This window comes from Arachis ipaensis, chromosome B9 (genome assembly GCF_059453495.1).
Source record: "Arachis ipaensis isolate K30076 ecotype BB chromosome B9, ASM5945349v1, whole genome shotgun sequence".
NCBI lineage: Eukaryota > Viridiplantae > Streptophyta > Magnoliopsida > Fabales > Fabaceae > Arachis > Arachis ipaensis.
In genome coordinates, this window is record NC_142444.1 from 8,260,655 (window position 1) to 8,281,935 (window position 21,281).

The 21,281-nt window shown below is 34.2% G+C and overlaps 1 protein-coding gene and 1 pseudogene across 1 annotated transcript; one reads left to right on the plus strand and one right to left on the minus strand.

The window, feature by feature from the left end:
* Positions 1 to 7,705: 7,705 nt before the first annotated feature.
* Positions 7,706 to 19,553, minus strand: LOC107614892 (disease resistance protein RUN1-like). The gene is made up of 4 exons (XM_088498623.1): positions 19,051 to 19,553; positions 10,342 to 11,449; positions 10,090 to 10,217; positions 7,706 to 7,871 (listed from the first exon to the last, which is right to left on the minus strand). Exons 1-4 carry the CDS (start codon positions 19,551 to 19,553, stop codon positions 7,706 to 7,708), a joined length of 1,905 nt encoding a protein of 634 aa, XP_088354749.1.
* Positions 15,156 to 15,939, plus strand: LOC107614891 (glutamate--cysteine ligase, chloroplastic pseudogene; annotated as a pseudogene).
* Positions 19,554 to 21,281: the final 1,728 nt, after the last annotated feature.

Consider the following 21,281-nt stretch of genomic DNA (forward strand, 5'->3'; position numbering starts at 1 on the left):
AGGTACTATTGATATTCAATTTGTAAAATTCGAAGAACAACTGGCTGACATATTCACTAAACCTTTGTGTGAAGATAGGTTATGTTCATTAAGGAATAGTTTGGGAATGTTAGATTTGAGTTCTGTTGAAAAATTGTGATTTAAATGATTCTGTTTGTTTTTGTCTCGTAGGAATTAAGGAGACAAATTTGGGTATATGATAAACAAGCCATGAAACAGGGGGAGACTGAACCTTGGCGTCATTAAACTTGAGCCCAACCAAACTCTTTTAGACCCACTCCATGATTCTGGCCTGTTTCATTTTTCATATTTTCATTAAAATAATTTTTTTTGGAGGTTATCACATCATATCTTTATAGGAGGAGTTCATATCAAATCAAAATCTTTTTCTTTATTCTCTCCCACATTTCAAGGAAAAGATCTTTCAGTTACTTATTTAATTTTTAAAATTTCTTTAATTGATAACCGCTCCATTAAATGCCCATTATTTTAATGATCTTCTCTCTACTCAGCATTTAATGTGGCTGTAACTTCTCCACATTCCAACCTCTTCGGCCATCTCTTCACCTTCTCACTCTCTACCTCATCCTTTTCATCATGAGAAAGAAGTTGGCCACTAAAAGAAGCAACTGAACTCCCTTTGTCAAAAAAACCTCCATCCTCCTCTTCTCCTCAAACACACACCCATATCCATATACACTCTACTTCATCCTTATCACCATCGTCTCACTCAACCGGTTCAATGAGAAAGAAAGTGATTCATCCAAAAACCTCTTCACGCAAGAAAAATGCAAAGGAAAAGGGACCAATGCCCGAAGAAGAAGAAGCGTCTCAGTCCTCACCACCACCTTCACCTCCACGGCGCTCAACACCCCATCCTTCCGGCCGAACTGCTCCCTCTCAGCGTTCAAAGCGCTACATCCTCCACAACACTCGAGAGCCACCAAACTTGGACTCACTAGACTTTAAAAATAAGTTTGGTAAAAATTATTCTCATTTTGATCCTGCTCGGTTCATATCCTGTGCTGCATTTGAATTCCATTCTCAAGTTTTAGTGAACCGCCATTTGTGTGCCTCATATGTTGTTAATCTGGAGAATTTGTCTGAAAATGGTATTGATTTTACTACATTCTTTGACAAACTCAAATGGACTGCACTCTTTAAGATTCACAAACCTGTTTACCCTAACCTGGTTCGTGAGTTCTATGCAAACATGATGTATCATGATGGTGCACTACACTCCTATGTCAAAACGGTGCATCTTACCTTGAACAGAGAGACTGTGAGCGCAACCTTGGGGTATGTAGACGAAGGCACCTGGGCTTACATGTCAGAAAAATGGGACAATCATTTTGGGATTACCCTCCAAGTGGCTCTTACCCTTGTGAAAATTTTTCTGCACTTGAAGGAACTAATCTCACCCACAAAGCTCTAGGCCCTGTGAGAGCTCTGCTTCACCACATCATCAACCATGTTCTCATGCCTCAAAGCAGCTCCTATCAAAGGGTTACGGTTTGTGACACTCTTGTGCTTTTTGCCATTCTCAACTCTGCATCTATCTCTTTTGCATATCTTATGGTGCGACACATGTGGGATTGTATTCGCAGCGATAAGAAAGCTAATTTGCCCTATGAAATTTTTCTGACATGCATATTTGAATACTTTAATGTTGATTTGATTAATGAGCCTGTAGAGAACAGGGTTTCTACCATAAAGGGAGGTGGAGTTCCTGAATCCATGAAAGATAAAAGGGAAAAAGTTCAATGGCATCCATGCTCTCTGATAGTGAAAGTGAATATCTTCCTTCTAAATCTTCTAAACTTTCAGACTCTGTCAAGGATGCGTTAAATGAGTTCTCTCACATGTCTAATCTGATGGTCAAGTCTTACAAAGAGGCCAGAAAACAAGCATATGAAAACAAAATTAAAAGACCTGGACTAAGTGCAATGAGAGGATCAACCTGTTGATCAAGAGCTTAGAAAAAGACATGGCCCAGTTGGATGAAGAAGATGATCAACTCGGCTCGGATATAAATCTTTCTGATGCTTGACTGATGCGTTCTTTGCTTCTCATTACTTTGAACTCTGTCTATTTTATTGTTCTTTTGATTTAGTGTTTTATGAACTGTTGGATGACTGTATAAGATACTTTAACTCCTTTCTTTTGGTTTTTAAACAATTATTCTGCATTATTAGCATGCTGTTCTTCAACTGTTTTGCAGGTCCCTCCTTGATGATGAAAGGGGGAGGAATTAAAAAGAAAAAAAAAACAGAGAAACAGGGCGGAAAAATGGAAAAACAGGGCTGAAATTTGTTAAAACATGTGCTATAAATTTCTGATTTCTTTCTGATCATTATTGTTTCATGCTCTGTTTTTATGGATATGCAGGATGTATGTTTTAGTTTGATATATTGTTTTGTTAGGCAGGAAATTGTTTTGAACATGTTGATATAAAGTATGATGAGTCTTGGTTATTTGTTGCAACGTACTCTGAAAGTACTCAGGCATACTGTGTTTTATTTTGTGAGCAGAAAGTTATCTAAAAGGATAACAAATCAAGTTTTGATTATCATTATACATCTACTCAAAAATCAAGTTGTTCAACATGTTTGTTTTAAATGTTCCATATGTTGAATACATTAATTTTTTTTGGAACTATTTTAACCATGTTTTGAGCATGTAACAGGTACTGCTTCCACTGAAAAATGTACATATTAAGGGGGAGCTGTATGATAAATGAAAAGGGGGAGGATTTAAAATCTTCAAGGGAGTTCTCTTAATCCTTAATCCTTAATCCTTTTCCTATTCTATTTTTAATAATGTTTGTCATCAATGGGGGAGATTGTTGAGTTTGAAAAACTTCAAATTATTGTGATGATCAAACATTGTTAAAAATATTATTGAAAATTATTAATTTAATTTTAACTTCAAATTATTTGTTTAATAATTTCTGTTTTGAGTGCAGATTTTTAATCATTGGGCATAAGCAACATAAAGCCCAATATGTTGAGAAAATATTTCCGCCTTTGTACAAAAGGAATCATAAGCATTATGGTTGAAGTATTTTGCTAAGGTAATTTGGACCAAGTATAAAGAGAATAGCCCAAATTAATTTTGTTATGAGACCAACAAGCCTTGGTCTGAAACAAAAGAAGAAGAGAAAGAAAATGGAGCATGATGAGTTCGGTTACCCACTTCCCTTTTGGAATGGAATTCAAAGTTAATTCAATTGGTTTAATTGCATGCATTGGTAACAGAAAAGAGAAAATTCAAAATTGATTTGATTGCATTAATTGATTTCATACGTTACTATGCATAGGGGAATGGTGGTGGAAATTAACTCATTTTAATTTCATTCATTAGGAAGAAGCAAGTGGCCAAGGTGATGATGGTCCTTGCAAAAAGAAGATCTATAGTATGGCGTGGCTGAGATCTTTTTCACTAAAGGTAAGATGTGGAGAAGAAGCTTCAAGATCTCCATGCTTAAAGTAGAAGCAATCCGTTTCGGTCAGAGAAGAAGATTTTTGAGGCGAAGCTCATTTCCACTTTTTTTTCATCCATCACAGAAGGTAGCTACTGTAGCTATGTGGAGAAAGAAGCAAAAATAAAACAGATGGAGCTGTCAAGGATCAAGAGTTCATCAAGGGTCAGAAATCCTTCTTAGGGACCAAGTCAAGATGGAAGGCTCAGATTGATGAACCTTGATGGAAAGGGATGAGAGAGAGGTACATGCATCTTGATTTGCTTTTGGTTTTTCCTCTCTCTTCTCTCTGTCCGAACCGGTTTTGGTGTTGAAGAAGAAGAAGTTGGCTCGGTTGAACCGTTTCAACCTTGGAAGCTTCCCCTTCTATAATAAGGGTGAACGGCCAAGGCTTGAGACAAAGAGAGTAATCACAGAGTTCTCATAGCTACCCAAGCCAACAGAAGTTCTTCTCCTTCAATGTGTTTCATTTTGTATTTCTTTTCTTTAGTTTTGTTTGTCTAAGTCTCATGGTGAAAAAGGCAATCAGTGTGAGGTTTGTAAGAAAAAGCCAATGCGAGGTAAAAGACAGAGTGTACAAAATTAAAGAAAAAGTCATAAATGTTCTAGAGGTTCTTTGTACATCTATATGTTGTGTATCATGATTCTGGTGGGAATCCCCTTACAAGTTGGGTTAGCACTTAGCAGTTGAAAGCTTGGTAGGTGACCAAATCAAGTTCAATTTTGGGGATAGATTATGGACTTGTCCCGGATAGGAAGGGTAGTTCCTAGGGAGAATTAGTGTATGTAATCAGATGATTATAGTGAAATTTCATCACTGTTGTGATGGAGACTGGATGTAGGCTGCATTGTACCTAGCAGCTGAACTAGGATACATCTTGGTGTAATTCTCTCTTTCTCTTCTACTTCATTTCTGTTTCTGCTACATATAGGAGACAAAATTGAAAAATATCTCCTCATCGATTACGAGACAAAAAGAAAATGTCTCTTGACTAGTGACGAGACAAAAAGTAAAAATATCTCCTAAAGCATTCTAAAAGGACAGAAAGTGTTACTCTGCAAAAGGGGCTAAGATTCAACCCCCACTTCTCTTAACCATTGATAACCATGAGAAATGATTGTAAACATTTTCAAAAAATTAAATAAGGCAGAACATTTAGCTGTCCTCGTTTTTTCCAACCAGTACATATTTAATTGGGTTATGTTAGATAACTAATAATTTTTTTGAACAACATAAATAACCACCAATTAAATAAAAATATATTACACCTCTACATTATTCACTTAAATCTTAATATTAGAATAATCATCTGTACACCTAGTAACATGAACATCTGATATATTTATTATTTATATTATTTACTATTTTCATTATCTACCTATATTTTTCCTAAAATCAAATGTACTCGTGAAACTAGTTTAGATCTTAAAATTCTCTTAAGAATATTTTTCTTATTCTTTTGGTTTACGGAAAATCTTAGGCTAGTATATTTTACCAATTTTGATAAACACAAATATCAAATTATCTTTAATATTAATTCATATCTACAAATTCATATGTACAAATTCTAATGAACACATATCCAACTTGCAAACTACGGCAACATTGCTGGCATATTAGTACATTGATTGGCATGAGTACAAGAGTTTATATTTAAAAAAAATAACATTTTTAATTAGTCTATGTCATCGAAGAAGTTACTGTTAGCATGTGACTATGTGAGTTGTAAAAGATCAGAGAGCAAATGCTTGTGCAGCAATCGAGAAAGACAAAGGAACTGATCCTTTCAATTTGGGTGTATCTACTTTGTTACCTTCAATTTTCGGCGTGGGTCCAAACAAAACAAAATAATGAAGAATTATGATCATGAAGCTACCTCTCATTACACCAGTATAGTGAAATTAAATGATGTGTGTCACTTTGTCTACTAGTATTAGGTGATTTTCTTTTTCCAATTGTTAATGATGTCTTTGTAACCGAAATTGGGGACTTGGCAGGCAGAATGAAGATGGTGAAAAAGATGAACAAGAGTTGTATTATATTGTTTTTGTTAGCAAAAGGTACCTGTTTATTTTTTAATATGTCATGGATAAATTAAAGAATACTTACCAGGTATGATCTGATTTTTATGGTATCATTTCTAATGGATAATTTTAAATAGACAACCCTTAAAATTGGAGCAAAGAAAAATGGAGTCAATTAACACAATAGTGAAGAGCACAAGGTTGAGATAAAGGACCTTCGTCAGAAATGAAATTTTTATGTCTGTCCCACATCTATGAATCAAGATCATTCTTTGATGACTTGTGACATTCAGATTCCATGATACTCTTTTTTATTTGTATTTTATTCAATAAAAACAAATATTATTTATATCAAAATTTTAATTTAGAGAGCAAATACAGTTTTCTTTCTTTGAGTTGCACACAAAATTTACGGTAATATTAGCAAACTTGCAAACAAGCATACAACTTGATAAAAATGGAGCAATAATAATCATTAAACAACTAACAACAACAAACTCAAAAAAGAATTGCAACTTGTATTTAATATGTGCAAGAAAAATAATACACGTAACTCTGAAGCAGCTAAAATATAAATAACAAGAATAATAATATTAGAGAAACAGTATCCTAAAATTTATTTATTTAATTTAATATTTATAATTTATATATATAATATTTATATTTATATGGTTATTATATTTAAAATTACTTATTTATTTCAGCAATAACTAATGAGTATAAAATAAAGAAAAGTAAAGTGCAGAAATGATTAAACTTGAACCCCAAGTATATATTCACTTGCAGCACTAGGAATTCATCCTTCCGTTTTTCATCAATGTAGAATATATATACATACGTTTTTGTGACACAATATATATTCTTTGATTTCATCTCTTGTCCTATTCAACTATATTTCATCTCTTCCATTAGCACTGCATAAAATTGTTCCTGTCAGTTTGAAAACCAACACAAATATGTTGAAACAAGCTAAAAACGAACCAGCACATACACAATAATTTAACAGGAAAATATTACTCTGATTTTGGAGTGAGCTTTCTTTATATCTCTTCTTCAGTGTCTGTTCTCCACCACTGTTATAAAATTGACAATAAATTAATTGTGCTGATTGCAGATATTGTAGCTAGGCATTGTGGTTGTTATAGTATAATGTTTTTCTTGTAATTTGAATTTGAATATATACTGCAACCTATTACAGCATGTTTTAAAACCAACTTAGCTATAATATGAAAATTAAACTCTTCAAGAAAAACAGTAATGTCATCAAATATAAGTAAAAGCTTAGTTTACATAATGAGGTAACTTACCAATAATCTTCGGAGCCATTTGATAATATCCAAATCCCAACAATATGCATACAATCTTTCTCCAGTTCTCTACGACAACAACATAATTTTTTCATTATCCAATCGTCTTACACATTTGATACATTTTTATTATGATACAATAATTAACCACATAAACAAACGATGTCAACTATAGGACGACTGCATTATAAAATTAAACTGATACTCTTAATTGGTCTTAAGAAATTGAGTCATATATAATAATCTCTGTGATATATATTTATTGTTAAAGTGAAAATACTTCCAATACAATAACAAATGTTAATATGTTCATTTATATATAATTAGACAAGAGTATGGAGAACTTTAATATCATACAATATTAAAATTAAATCCTTTAACTTATTTTGATATTAAAAAGGATGAATATTACAAAATGCCGCACTTTTGCAAGACACGTCTATAAAAGTGAAGCAAAGAAACTTGGTTAACCTTTACAGAGTAAGAAACTATGAAGAACTATTCAGGAAAAGGAAAGTATGTGAAAGTTGTACAGAAAAAAAAAGGAAAAAATTAAAAAGAAAATAACGAGATATTAGTAAGGGATTATCGTTGGATAAGAAGAAATGTGATCTCTAAATATCATTGGAGCTTTGAGTATTGTATCAAATTATTCACTAATGGATCCACACCCTTTTATGACTACTTCCTCTTTATCCACTGTTTGAGCAGCGAACTCAAACTTAAGAATAGGATTGCAAGTGGTTTCCCTCTTTGTCTCTTTGATTGCTTCCATTATCTTGTTGGAATATATACTCTCCATCATCCAATACTATCATATATTCATATGATCTGACACCATTTTGAATACAACCATCATGTGTGGTCTATTGTGAGAAGTTGTTATCCATTCTCATTTGTTGCAACCCTTTTCCATGTTGCATTCACATCCAAATATCATATGCTTATTCCAAAGGTTTCTATATTGGTATTGTGAAAAGTAGCATGCAGACAACAAGGCAAGAAGAAAGCTTGTGATTTGAAGGAACTTCAACAACGATCGAAGCTTCTGTAGAGTAGTAGTGTGAGGGAATCAATCATTAAGTATGCTCTCTTTACTTGGTAAATGGTAGAAGGATATATTATCATTCGTTTCTTCATTATTCGGATATCCATCATTATTTGCAACAATTTCTATGTTAGATTTCAAGTCTCTCAAAATGATTTCATATGCATGATCATCCAACTTTGGGCAGTTATGGAAACTAATGAATGCCTTGTGTTTTCTGGGTGGTTTACTGGTTAAACTTGAGACTGTCTCCAAAGATTTGCAGTTGTTTACACAAAAGAACATGATAGATGGGGAAGTGGAGCAGCTATGTATTGAAGCATTTTACAAATTAAAAGAGTTATGAGCTTCTGAAGATTCCCAATGCTTTCTGGCATTCTGGCAAACTTGTAATGACATCACAATTCTGTATTGATAATATTTGTAAGAGTAATTACCCAAATCAGTCCCCAAGAATTTTAAAATCGGACATTTTAATCCTCAAGAAAAATTAATACATAAATCAATCCCTAAAATTTTATTCCGACAGACAAATCAGTCTCCAATTCATTTTTCGACAAAGTGATTACCCGGATCAGTCCCAAGGATTTTAAAAACGAACATTTTAGCCCCCAAAAAAAATTAATGTACAAATCAATCCCCAACATTTCTCTCTGTTAGACATAACAGTCCTCCATCCAAAAATAAAATAAAATAATTATTATTATTAATTGCATAATAATATTGTACTATAATTTTTTTATTTTTTGGACAAAAATAATGATAAATTTATTTATTAAATTCTTATATATATATATATATATATAGTGACTCAATAATAATAATAATTAGAGATTATTTTACAAAAAATTTAAGATTAAAATTATTTGATATTTTTGTATTTAATATAAGGGGTAAGTACGATTTTGGTCCCTTAAGTATGGGGTCAGAATCGAATTCGTCCCTCTTCTTATTTTGCCATTAAAATCGTCCTTAATGTTTTTTTTCGTATTAAAATCGTCCTTTTTATTTTTTTTGGACAAAAATACCCTCACCACTACCAACATAATTACTTCCTCCACCACCACCACCACCAACACCAACACCACCGCCACAACCTCCACCAACACCACCGCAGCACCACCAGCACCACCATCAACGCTGCCGTCGTTCCCCCCCCTTTCCCCTTCCCCTCCCCCTCCCCCTCCCCCTCCCCCTCCCGGTCTTCCCTTCCCAGCACCCCCACCCCCACCCCCACTCGGCGTCACCCCCCTCCCCGTCTTCCCTTCCCAGCACCCCCACCCCCCACCCGGCGTCACCCCCTCTCCGTCTTCCCTTCCCAGCACCCCCACCCCCACCCCACCCGGCGTCACCCCCCTCTCCCCGTCTTCCCTTCCCAGCACCCCCACCCCCCCGGCGTCACCCCCCTCCCCGTCTTCCCTTCCCAGCACCCCCACCCCCCACCCGGCGTCACCCCCTCTCCCCGTCTTCCCTTCCCAGCACCCCCACCCCCACCCCGCGTCACCCCCCTCTCCCCGTCTTCCCTTCCCAGCACCTCCACCCCCACCCTGCGTCACCTCCCCCTCCCCGTCTCCCCCTCACCCAAATCAACAAATCAGAAACAGAAAACAACAATAATATTCCACAAATCAGCAACAACAATAATAATAAGAAGAAGAAGAAGAAGGGAAGAAGAAGAAGAAGAAGAAGAAGAAGCAGAAGACGAAGCAAGAAGCAGAGGCGACGAGCAGCAGCGGTGAGGCGGCGACCAGCAGCGGCGACTGAAGCACGAACGGCGGCGACAGGGTCTGACGGCAGCAACGTGAGCAGCTCCCTCCCCGGCGCCATCCCCCTCCCCCACTCCCTTCCCCTCCCCTCCCCGGCGCCATCTCCCTCCCCCCTCACCCACTCACGCGTTTTCTTCCCCCCCTCCTCCCCAAACGCGTTTTGTTTTTTTTTTTTTAATTTTATAATTTTTATTATTAAAATAGGAATAGGGGTAGTTTAGGTATTAAATTAAAAATTTTAATAAAAAGGACGATTTTAATACGAAAAAAAACATTAAGGACAATTTTAATGACAAAATAACAAGAGGGACGAATTCGATTCTGACCCCATACTTAAGGGACCAAAATCGTACTTACCCCTTAATATAATCAAAAATGTCTTATTTTAAAAAATATGTTTGTATTAAAAAAATATATTTAATATAAATTCAAATTAAAATATTTTTTTATATATTTTTATATATGTTGATATTTCCTCTTAAAGCAAGTAACCTTAACTTTGGCATTTTCCTTAATGCAATGATGATTATACGTGGATCTATTGTAATTTCATTCATATCCACAATCATGCTTTCAACTCCATGAATATCCTGCAAAATTGATAAGCATTGCAATACAATGTTAGTGCTATGTTGCTGTAAGCAATATTTTTTTTATTTTCCGCAATAATCCCGACAAGTCAAGAATTAAACCATTAAAGCATGATTTTCTTACTCTTTCATGTTGGAATATATTGCAGACCTCTTCCGCGTTCCACAGTCTGGTTTGTTGACCGCAACTTTTGCTAGATTCTTCATGAATAATTTTCCAACACATTTTCTGTATCAAGCTATGCATTTTTATGTATTTTTTATTATTATACGAATAAATACTTATAAGAGACTTGTCCAATAAACTTTTTATCCCTATGTTTGCAAAAAAACCACAAGAATTTAATATTCTTGTTACCAACTCCATTTCATGCCCGTGCAAAAAGCATGCAACATCTAAAAGGATGTTTTTTTCATCACTATCTAATACATTGTAACTCAACCTCAACACTTGCTGAATATCAGCATTAGGATACTTTCTTAGTTTACTCAATGCACTATCCCATTCACTTTCTTCTTTGGTTCGAAGAAATGATCCCAAAATTTTTAATGCTAATGGTATTCCTTTGGCATAATCTGCTACGACTCTTGTTGATAGCTCATAATAATCCTCTTTAGGATGAGAATCACTAAAGGTATTATGGCTAAAAAGTTCAAGAGAGTCCTCAAAATTCATTTCCTTCACTTCATGGATTTCTTCGACTCCTCCACTTGTAAGCACATTTCTATCCCTTGTTGTCAAAATAATTTTACTACCAGAACTCAGACAGCTACGAAAGAATTGAATTAAATCAGCTGCAATTTGTGAATTAGTCACATCATCTAGCACAACAAAAACCTTGCTACGCTTGATTTTACGGATAATACTAGAGTGTATTACTCGAATATTATCGATACGAAGATCTTGATTTAACAATTGAGAAAGAAGTTTAGTGCATATGTAATTAATACCTTTTTCTTTTAAATTTTTTGAAAAAGCTAAGAAGCAATGACCTTCGTATTCTGAGGAGCACTCGTGAAAAAGAGTAGTAGCAATTGTTGTCTTGCCAATTCCAGGCATACCCCAAATTCCAATCACAAAAACTTTCTCCGATTTGAATCTCAATAAGGATTTAACAGAAGTATAGTTTCTGTTACAAATAAAGGGACTTTTGAGTTCATCTCTATAGCAATTGTTATTCAAATTTGAAAAGATTGCTTCCACAATTTCATCGATCAACTCTGCTTCTTGCCTAGCAGCAAATAAATATTACATTAGAAATAAACAATAGATGCCTAACCAGATTATATATATGTTATTTATTATATGGATACATATAATTCCTAATTAGTATATGGACTTGAATGATAACTGATTTCAATGAAAATTCATTATATGTTATTTATTACAAGGCAGGATCAAGCCTTTATTTGTTGAGATTGTTATGGTTAAACCAAATTCTAGATAACCAAAGATCTTATTAGATTTTTCTTTTGATGAGGTATAATATAAGTGTATGACATTGAAACTATATATATATTCATGTGGTGACGAATGATATTTTTGTTTAAAAAATTAGAGTTTATTATCATTTAATTATTTTTTAAAAAAAGAAGTAAATAAGTAAATTACATATATTATATTACCCAAAGTACTTTGGTAACACAAAAAATTGTTTAAAAGGATACTAACTTTTTCAGTTTAAAAATAATATTTGTTATATATTTATATATTTAACCAATTTTTTTGGTGACGTATATTTAACCAATTGAACCACCACCAAAATGTATCACGTAATATTCTGTGATTGCAATTAAAACTAAATTATTCCTGCTGATTTTGCCCCATTCCTCTCGTAAGTGCCACTGCCAATGTTAAGAACAAGAACAAGAATAGAGGAATAAAGAAGGTGCTAGGCAGAAAAGATATGAAACCAAGAAATTAAATGTTAGGAAGTTGAAAGTGAATGACTGATGAATGGAGCACCTTTGTCACAAGCATGGTGTCTTTTTTCATAATTTAATTTCTTAGCACAAGTAAATTAAGAGTGTTATTGATCAAATTAAGTGTTCATTTAGGTTGATTTTTAAGTAAAAAAAGGTATTGTTTTAAAATAAAGTTTTTTTTATTTAATTTTAAAATTATTTAGATACTACATATTTTAAGAAAAGTACCATTGTTAAAAAAAATAAACAAAGATACTTTTTTAAAAATAAATTATTTGCTTGTTCTAAAAGTTAAGTACGATTTTGGTCTCTAAGGTAGAGGCTAAAAATAAAAGAGTTTTGAGAAACATTTTTAAATTTTAATATCTAAAAAATCTTTTTAAACAAGGGTTAAGTACGATTTTGGTCTCTAAGGTAGGGACTGAAAATTTATTTCGTCTCCAGTCTTTTTTCTGCTACAAAATAGCCCCAAAAATATAAATTAATTTTCAAATCGTTCTTTTTACCAAATTTTTAATTTTTATTTCGAAAATACCCTTAACAAAAAAATTTAAAAAAAAAAAGAAAAAAACACAGGTTAAGGGAAAATGGGGAGGGTATCAGCTGGAGGGGGGTTGGGTCTTGGTTTAGGGAGAAGAGGTGGAAGGGAAGGAGAAGGGCCACCGCCGCTGCTCTTTGCCACTGCCGTTCCTACTCTTCGTCGTTCAGTCCTTACTGCTGGATCTCACCGTGAGGGTGGACGTCTGCTCCTCCTCATCGCCCTCGCCGACGTCATCGCCGTCGCCCTCGTCTCGCCGCACCTTCTCCTCACCGTCGCACCTCGTCTCGCCGCACCTCTTTCTCGTTGTTGCACCTCATCTCATCGTTTGTTTTGGTAATTATATTTATGGATTTTTTGTTCTTGTAATTGAAGATGAATTTGGGAATTTTTTATTATTGTAATTGCATCTGAGTTTTGTTAATAAAAGAGGAAGAATTTTAGTTTTGAGTTTTGTTGATGGTTATGAGTTTTGATTGTTCTAATTTTCTGAGTTTTGGGTGGGGGTGGTGGTAGTGGATTCTGAATTTTGTTGTTCTTCTAATGATGATGATGACCATGATGATAATGGCGGTGGTGGTGGGTTCTGGTTCAGCTTGGGCTTCTGTTCTGCTTCTGGTTGATTTTGGTTGATTTTGGGGAAGTTCTGATGATGATGACCATGATGATAATGGTGGTGGTAGTGGTGGTGGGTTATGGTTCAGCTTGGACTTCTGTTTTGGTTGATTTTGAAAAAGTTTTGATGATGATGATAATGACCATAATGATAATGGTGGTGGTGGTGGTGGGTTCTGGTTCAGTTTGGGCTTCTATTCTGCTTCTGTTCATTTTAGGGAAGAAGGGAGAAGGGTATTTTCGTCCGAATGATGATTTTAAAACTTAGTTAAACCTTCGTGACCATTTTATAGCGAAAAAAAGGCAAGGGACGGAATAAATTTTTGACCCCTACCTTAGGGAACAAAATCGTACTTAACCCTTTAAACAATCTATCTAATAAACATGAAATAACTTTATTCTATTAAAAAATCATTTAAGATAGATGAAAAAATATTTTTTTTTCTAAAAGTCAATCCAATTATTTTGAAATATCAATATTTTTTTACAAATATTTTACGAAGTATACATATATATATATATATATATATATATATATATATATATATATATATATATATATATATATATATCTAAAGAGTCAAATATATAAATTTAAATAATACGATGTATCAATTTTAAGATTCAAATTATATATGAGTTCAAATATATAAATTTGCCAATGATTCCACTATAAGAAAAAAGGTTTATGGCCACACTTTTTTCTTGTCACGTTTTAAAAGCGAGGTCAAAAGTGGTCTATGGTCACGCTTTTATGAGGGTGGCAATTGATTAGAGATTTGGCCACGTTTTTTCTTGCTACACTTAAAAAGCGTGGCAAAAGAGGTCTATGGCCAGGCTTTTATGAGGGTGGCAATTGATTAGAGATTTAGGTACGCTTTTTTTTGCCACACTTAAAACATGTAGCCATAGAGAATAACAGGCACGCTTTTAAAGCGTGCTAAGAAAATTACGTTACCGTGACATTTTTAAAGTGTGCCAAAAAGGTATGTAAAACTATTGAAAGCAAAAACACTTCACTTGTAAAACTAAACACGGACACTTAACGTTTTTCGTCACTCTAACACATACACTACTTCAGCCAAAGCATCTTCATTGCATACGTCCAACCCTAATCCCATGGCGCCTCCAAGTCTCCAACGGTAACCCCATCGCGCCTCCAACCCTAACCCCAGAGATTCATTGTGCTTCCGTTGAGCATGGCTACCGTCGTCTTCGTTTTCCTCATCTCCTGCTGGTGACCCAAACCCAAAAATCCCTAAGTCTCCATCTCTTCTCTCTTCTTCAAGCTGTGTCGTCGCCGCCGTCCTAGTGCTGCCGTTTCATTGCCGCTTCGAACCCTAAGCACCAGCTCGGGTTCCCTCCTCTACTGTCTTGCTCTTCCTCCGATTACACAACACACCAACCTAGATCTATTCTTATCTTCTCGAATATCATATCCAAGGTTTGCATCTAATGCTTTTCATTTTTAATTTTTTCTAGGTTTACTTGCTACGTTATTTGCTGTTGATTATTCAGTGGATTCAATTTGTTGATGCTATTTGCAGAAATCAGTTATTACATATGGTGTCCAACGCTAACAAGAAAAAGGCCGCATAGAAGAAGGCGATGATAGCGGCTAAGAGATGAGGCAAGGCAGCTGCTTTGTCGAAGGCATCGACATCAGCTTCAGCTATTTTCTGCTTTAACAGAGGTAGCACAATGGTTTTTGTTTCACGAGCTAATACACCGTCACATTGTATTTGCCATGACACCTTATTTTGGCACAGCTTCGATTGGTCCAATTTTAGGAGGAAACCTTGCTTTGCTGTCTCTCCTTTTTTTGGGAATCTGCTAAGAAGGATTGGCGTGGTCGTAGTATGATTGTTGTAGCTAGCCCTCCCACAGAAGATGTTGTGGTTGCTGCGGAGCCACTCACAAAGAAAGATCTTGTGAATTATCTTGCCTCTGGTTGCAAGACCAAGGATAAATGGAGGTGCCAATTTTTATTTGTATTCATGTTGAATTGAATTTGAATTCATTTTCAGATCATGAAAATAGCCTCTTCACTTGTAGGGATTAGGAGGCTGAGTCCCAAATGGTCATTTAGAAATTTTTATGGCACCTTATTAAGTTTCTTTAGTTCTTGAAGTTACCAAATGTGAACTGTATTTTACAGCCTTATGGGATAAGTGGTTTGTGTTTTTATCGGAGATCATTTATTCGTGTAGTCTTGCAGGATAGGTACTGAACATGAGAAGTTCTGCTTTGAGTTTGGAAGCTTGCATCCAATGAAGTACGAGAAAATAACAGAGTTGTTGAATGGCATTGCTGAGAGATTTGAGTGGGATAAAATAATGGATGGTGATAAAATTATTGGACTCAAACAGGTAAGCTATTATTTGAGCGAATGAGAATGTTAAACTTCTATCTTTTCTTTTTTTTTTTTCTCTCTCTCTCTTTTGGGAGATTTAAAATGTAATTTGCTTGTTAAGATGGTTATCCATTCAAGCATCCAACCCAATATTTTTCTTTACTATTGGAGACTTGATGCTATGCTTTGGTTTGCTATTTGTGAATCAGGGGAAGCAGAGCATATCATTGGAGCCAGGTGGTCAGTTTGAGCTTAGCGGAGCCCTTCTTGAAACCTTGCATCAGACTTGAGCTGAAGTTTATTCACACCTCTATCAGGTTAATTGTGCATTCTTGTTATGGGATACATCTAAAGTAATCTGCTGCTATTTCATTGGAGAAATTGTCCTGGTATTTTTTTGGCTGTTGTCATCTTAACTATGCATTGTTTTTATTGTAACATAATTGACAGCCACATGTTTTGTTTAGATGTATCCCATAACAAGAATGCACAATTAACCTGATAGAGGTGTGAATTAACTTCAGCAGAAGTTTGATATAAGGTTTTAAGAGGGCATCCACTAAGCTCAAACTGACCACCTGGCTCCAATGATATGCTCTACTTCCCTTGATTCACAAACAGCAAACCAAAGCATAGCATCAAGTCTCCAACAGTAAAGAAAAACATTGGGTTGGATGCTTGAATGGATAACCATCTTAACAAGCAAATTACATTTTAAATCTCCCAAAAGAGAGAGAGAAAAAAAGAAAAGAAAAGATAGAAGTTTAACATTCTCATTCGCTCAAATAATAGCTTACCTGTTTGATTCCAGTAATTTTATCACCTACCATTATTTTATCCCACTCAAATCTCTCAGCAATGCCATTCAACAACTTTGTTATTTGCTCGTACTTCATTGGACCCAAGCTTCCAAAGTCAAAGCCGAACTTCTCATGTTCAGTACCTATCCTGCAAGACTACACGAATAAATGATCTCCGATAAAAATACAAACCACTTATCCCATAAGGTTGTAACATACGGTTCACGTTTGCTAACTTCAAGAACTAAAGAAACTTAATAAGGTGCCATAAAAAATTGCTAAATGACCAGTTGGGACTCAGCCTCCTAATCCCCACAAGCGAAGAGGCTATTTTCATGATTTGAACATGCGACATTCCGGCCACAATGCGGCGACCTTACCATAGCACTAACCCTCTACAACCAGAGTCCACAGAGAAAAAAAAGAACTACCTAATATGGCTACTCAAAAAACAAAACAAGATTTTTAATTTTAAAAAAAAGCCCAAACAAGTACAAATATACACTAGCACGGGAAAAAATAAAGTAATGATTGTTCACAACATCTTCGAGAAATGAAAATGAATTCAAATTCAATTCAACATGAATACAAATAAAAATTGGCACCTCCATTAAGGTCTTGCAACCAGAGGCAAGATAATCCACAAGATCTTTCTTTGTGAGTGGCTCCGCAGCAAACACAACATCTTTGGTGGGAGGGCTAGCTACAACAACCATACTATGACCACACCAATCCTTCTTAGTAGAATCCCAGGAAGAAGGAGAGACAGCAAAGCAAGGTCTCCTCCTAAAATTGAACCCATCGAAGCTATGCCAAAATAAGGTGTCATGGCGAATACAGTGTGAGGTGTCGTAGCTCGCGAAACGAAAACCATTATGCTACCTCTATTGAAGCAGAAAATAGCTGAAGCTGATGTTGACGCCTTTGACGAAGCAACCACCTTGCCTCATCTCTTAGCCGCTATCACCGCCTTCTTCTGCGCAGCGTTTTTCTTGCTGGTGTTGGACACCATATGTAATAACTGATTTTTGCAAATAGCATCAACAAATCGAATCTACTAAATAATCAACAGCAAATAACGCAGCAAGCAAAGCTAGAAAAATTAAAAAATGAAAAACATTATATGCAAACCTTGGATCTGAGATTCGAGAAGATAAGAATAGATCTAGGTTGGTGTGTTGTGTAATCGAAGGAAGAGTGAGATAGTAAAGGAGGGAACCTGAGCTGGTGCTTAGGGTTCGAAGCGGCAATGGAATGGCAACACTAGAACGGCAGTAGCGACACAGCTTGAAGAATAGAGAAGAGATGGAGACTTAGGGCTTTCTGGGTTTGGGTCACGAGGAGGAGATGAGGAAGATGAAGACGACGGTAGCCAAGCTCGACGGAAGCGCAATGAATCTCTGGGGTTAGGGTTGGAGGCGCAATGGGGTTAGGGTTGGAGACTTGGAGGCGCCATGGGGTTAGGGTTGGAAGTATGCAATGAAGACGCTCTGGCTGAAGTAGTGTATGTGTTAGAGTGATGAAAAACGTTAAGTGTTTTTGCTTTCAATAGTTTTACATACCTTTTTGGCACGCTTTAAAAATGTCACGGTAATGTAATTCTCTTGGCACGCTTTAAAAGCGTATCTGTTGTTCTCTATGGTTACGTTTTTTAAGCGTGGCAAAAAAAAGCGTACATAAATCTCTAATCAATTGTCACCCTCATAAAAGCGTGGTCATAGACCTCTTTTGCCACGTTTTTTAAGCGTAGCAAGAAAAAACGTGACCAAATCTCTAATCAATCGTCACCCTCATAGAAGCGTGACCATAGACCACTTTTAACCATGCTTTTAAAGCGTGACAAGAAATAAGTATGATCATAGGACTTTTTTCTTGTAGTGTATGAACAATGGATCGGATTTTGTTGGTTATAATAAGCCACAAATATAATTGGCTGCGCTCTTCTATCAATACCACAATTAAACATATATACATTGAAGCGCAATAAATTGTTTACATTTTTATATATATTTTTTAATGAAAATATTATTATAATTTAAACTGAAGTTGCAAAAAAAAAATGGTTATGTATGTAAGTCAATCATTCCAAAATAAAAAACACACATTTCTGGATCTTTCAATAAAAAGTTTAAAATCAAACCTACATTAAAGGTAAAAAATGAATAAGTAATAAATAATTTTTTATTTAATATTTACTTTTAGAATTCAAGATTTAAATTTTAAAATTTAAAATTCAAAATTTAAGATTTAACATTAAGTTATATAGTTTATTTAAGATTTAAAATTAATATCTCAATTTATTATATTTAAGATTTAGTATTTATCTTTTAATTTTAATCTCTCAATCTAAATCTTCTTTTCAAATGCAGTCTAATACTTATTAAACTCTAAAAAGAAAAAAAGGTATCATTTGAAATTTCAGCCAAAATACAATTAAAATAAACAAAAATTGTAATAGCAATATAAAGAAGTTTTTAATTCTTCAACTAAATTTTGGTAAAATCTGATCAAGGATAGTATCCATTTATCACAATCTGATTCAAGCATTTATCTCTAATATATTGTTGTTGAAATTTAAGAATGTTAGTTGGAGTGGTTTACCTGTGGTGATCGCAATGGAAGCCAGAAAGATTGGCAGCTTCAGTGAGTGCAGTCCTCCATTGCTGCACTTCTTTACGGTCGGTGGATATCTGGTGCTCAGCGAATGCTTTCTGGTAACTTCCAGTCTGCTTGCGAACATGTGTGGGTTCTATTCTGTAGAACACTGGAATCACAACCACATTTTTATTCTTCTTCTTGCATTTCATGATCTCCCCCAGCTCTCTCAAGCACCACTTTGAGGAAGCATAATTCTCAGAGAAGATAACAAGAAACAAGTTTGAGTCTCTGATGGCCTCAACAAGTTCATTCCAGATGCCTCCTCCTTTCTGGATTCTGTAATCTATGAACGTCTCAATCAGGTTTCTGCGGAGAGCAGAATGAAGATGGCTGGTGAAGCCGTTACGCGTGTCCTCACCTCTGAAGCTGATAAAGACATCGTATTGATGAGTCAGAGATGCTTGAGAAGAAGAAGAAGAAGCAGCAGCAACAACTGAAAGTGCCATGCCTCTATGTTGGCGGGGAATGAATCAGCAGTAAATTATATAAGAAAGAAAATACTTTGTTCTCATCTCACATATGCTATTATGTACATATATAATTAAAAGCTACACATATTCACGAAACGCAAACAATAACAATGATATCTTGTATTAATCTGTGGATTATATATATGCGATGAAGACTTGGTCTACTTCAACTAAGAAATTACCATAATGTGAGTGGAAGTGTCATCTGTTCAGCAGACTTAATTGGGGTTGTATTTGTATACATGTAATTATATTGAAACGCTCATCACGAAGTTAATTACCGAGTGGTTTCCCTTGGTCTTTCTTAGCTTTTATTAGAAATTTTAATTTGTTCCGATCCACAAGCATGAGGGTAATATACTAATATCGATAGTGTTGATCTTAATCATGTGAGACGCATGCATGATTTTGTCCCTTTATCAGTATTAACTTTGAACAACTCAACAACTTGTATTGCATGAATAATAGTTAGCAAATTAAAATATTTAGTTGTTTACATCATCGAACTAATACGCGTTTTCTAATTCCGTTATTTATTCTGACTTTGTCCCAAGTCCCAACTACCTTCTTCCCTAACAACTTCAAAATGGATGCTTTATAGTTTATACTGCCAGGTTTGTTATTAGCTGTTCCAGAAGCACTTGTTATAAATCTCATAAATAAAATCTTTTAAGTTTCAATAAAAAAAATTTATTTTAATTATTAATGCATTAAATATGTTAAGAGGATGAGTCCTTTTCTTTTTTTACATTTTTAATATTACTTTAAAGACATTTGTTAATTAAATTCCTTAAAAAAATTTGACATACCCTAATATCATATATTGGAAAATGAAAGAAATGAAAGGGTTATTTCTTAATTACAAGGACTAAAATTATTTCCAAGTTAGTTGCAGCATATCAAAAGATTAGGGATGAGAATAAGTAGGATGGAGTATTTTAAATAAGGGATCATTAGTTCATTACTCCAATAAAGATGCCTATTTTATTTTTTATTAAAGATGTTTTTATGTTGCGTTTTAATTGATTTTTGTATAATTTATTCAGTATTTCTCATCATATATTATTAAATTCCTTAAAAAAATTTCTTTCTAAAGACAATAAAAAGCATTTAAATTGGACTAAAACAAAAAATAATAAATTAACTATTATATTTTTTAAAAAATTATATATATATATATATATATATATATATATATATATAACAAGCTCAAGTCTCTTAAATTATTTACAAATAAAAAATAATTAATTTATATTCGTGCAATATATAAAACAATTACTATATTATTATTATATTATAGATTAAAATTTACTAATTTAAATTTGTTTTATTTTTAATAAGCATTAGAAATAAATAAAATTTTTATAACTAGATGTAATGTAACAAAATATATATAATATTAATTAGTTTTAAAAAAATTCTAGAAAATTTTCTGAAAAAATTCTAAAAAATTCTAAAAAAAGTAAACATAAAAACTGTTTATAGAAGTAAATATGTTTAAAAATAAATTTCTTTAATATTTTTTATTTTACGGATATATTTGATATCTGATCCAAACATAAAAAGTGTGGATATTAAATTCAATCTGATGAGTTTAATATGGTAATTATTTTATATGTCACACAAATATAAACATTTTTTTGTAAACTTAAGAAAGGTTTTGTAAGTCTCTAGTTCTATTATCAATTTTTTTGATATTAACTT

Coding starts and splice junctions, on each gene's coding strand:
- LOC107614892 (XM_088498623.1), bottom strand. CDS start 19,553: ATGGCACTTTCAGTTGTTGCTGCTGCTTCTTCTTCTTCTTCTCAAGCA. Junction 10,218..10,341: donor ATATATTCCAACATGAAAGA/GTAAGAAAATCA, acceptor TCAATTTTGCAG/GATATTCATGGAGTTGAAAG. Junction 7,872..10,089: donor TTAAGAGGAAATATCAACAT/ATATAAAAATAT, acceptor CCCTCACACTAC/TACTCTACAGAAGCTTCGAT.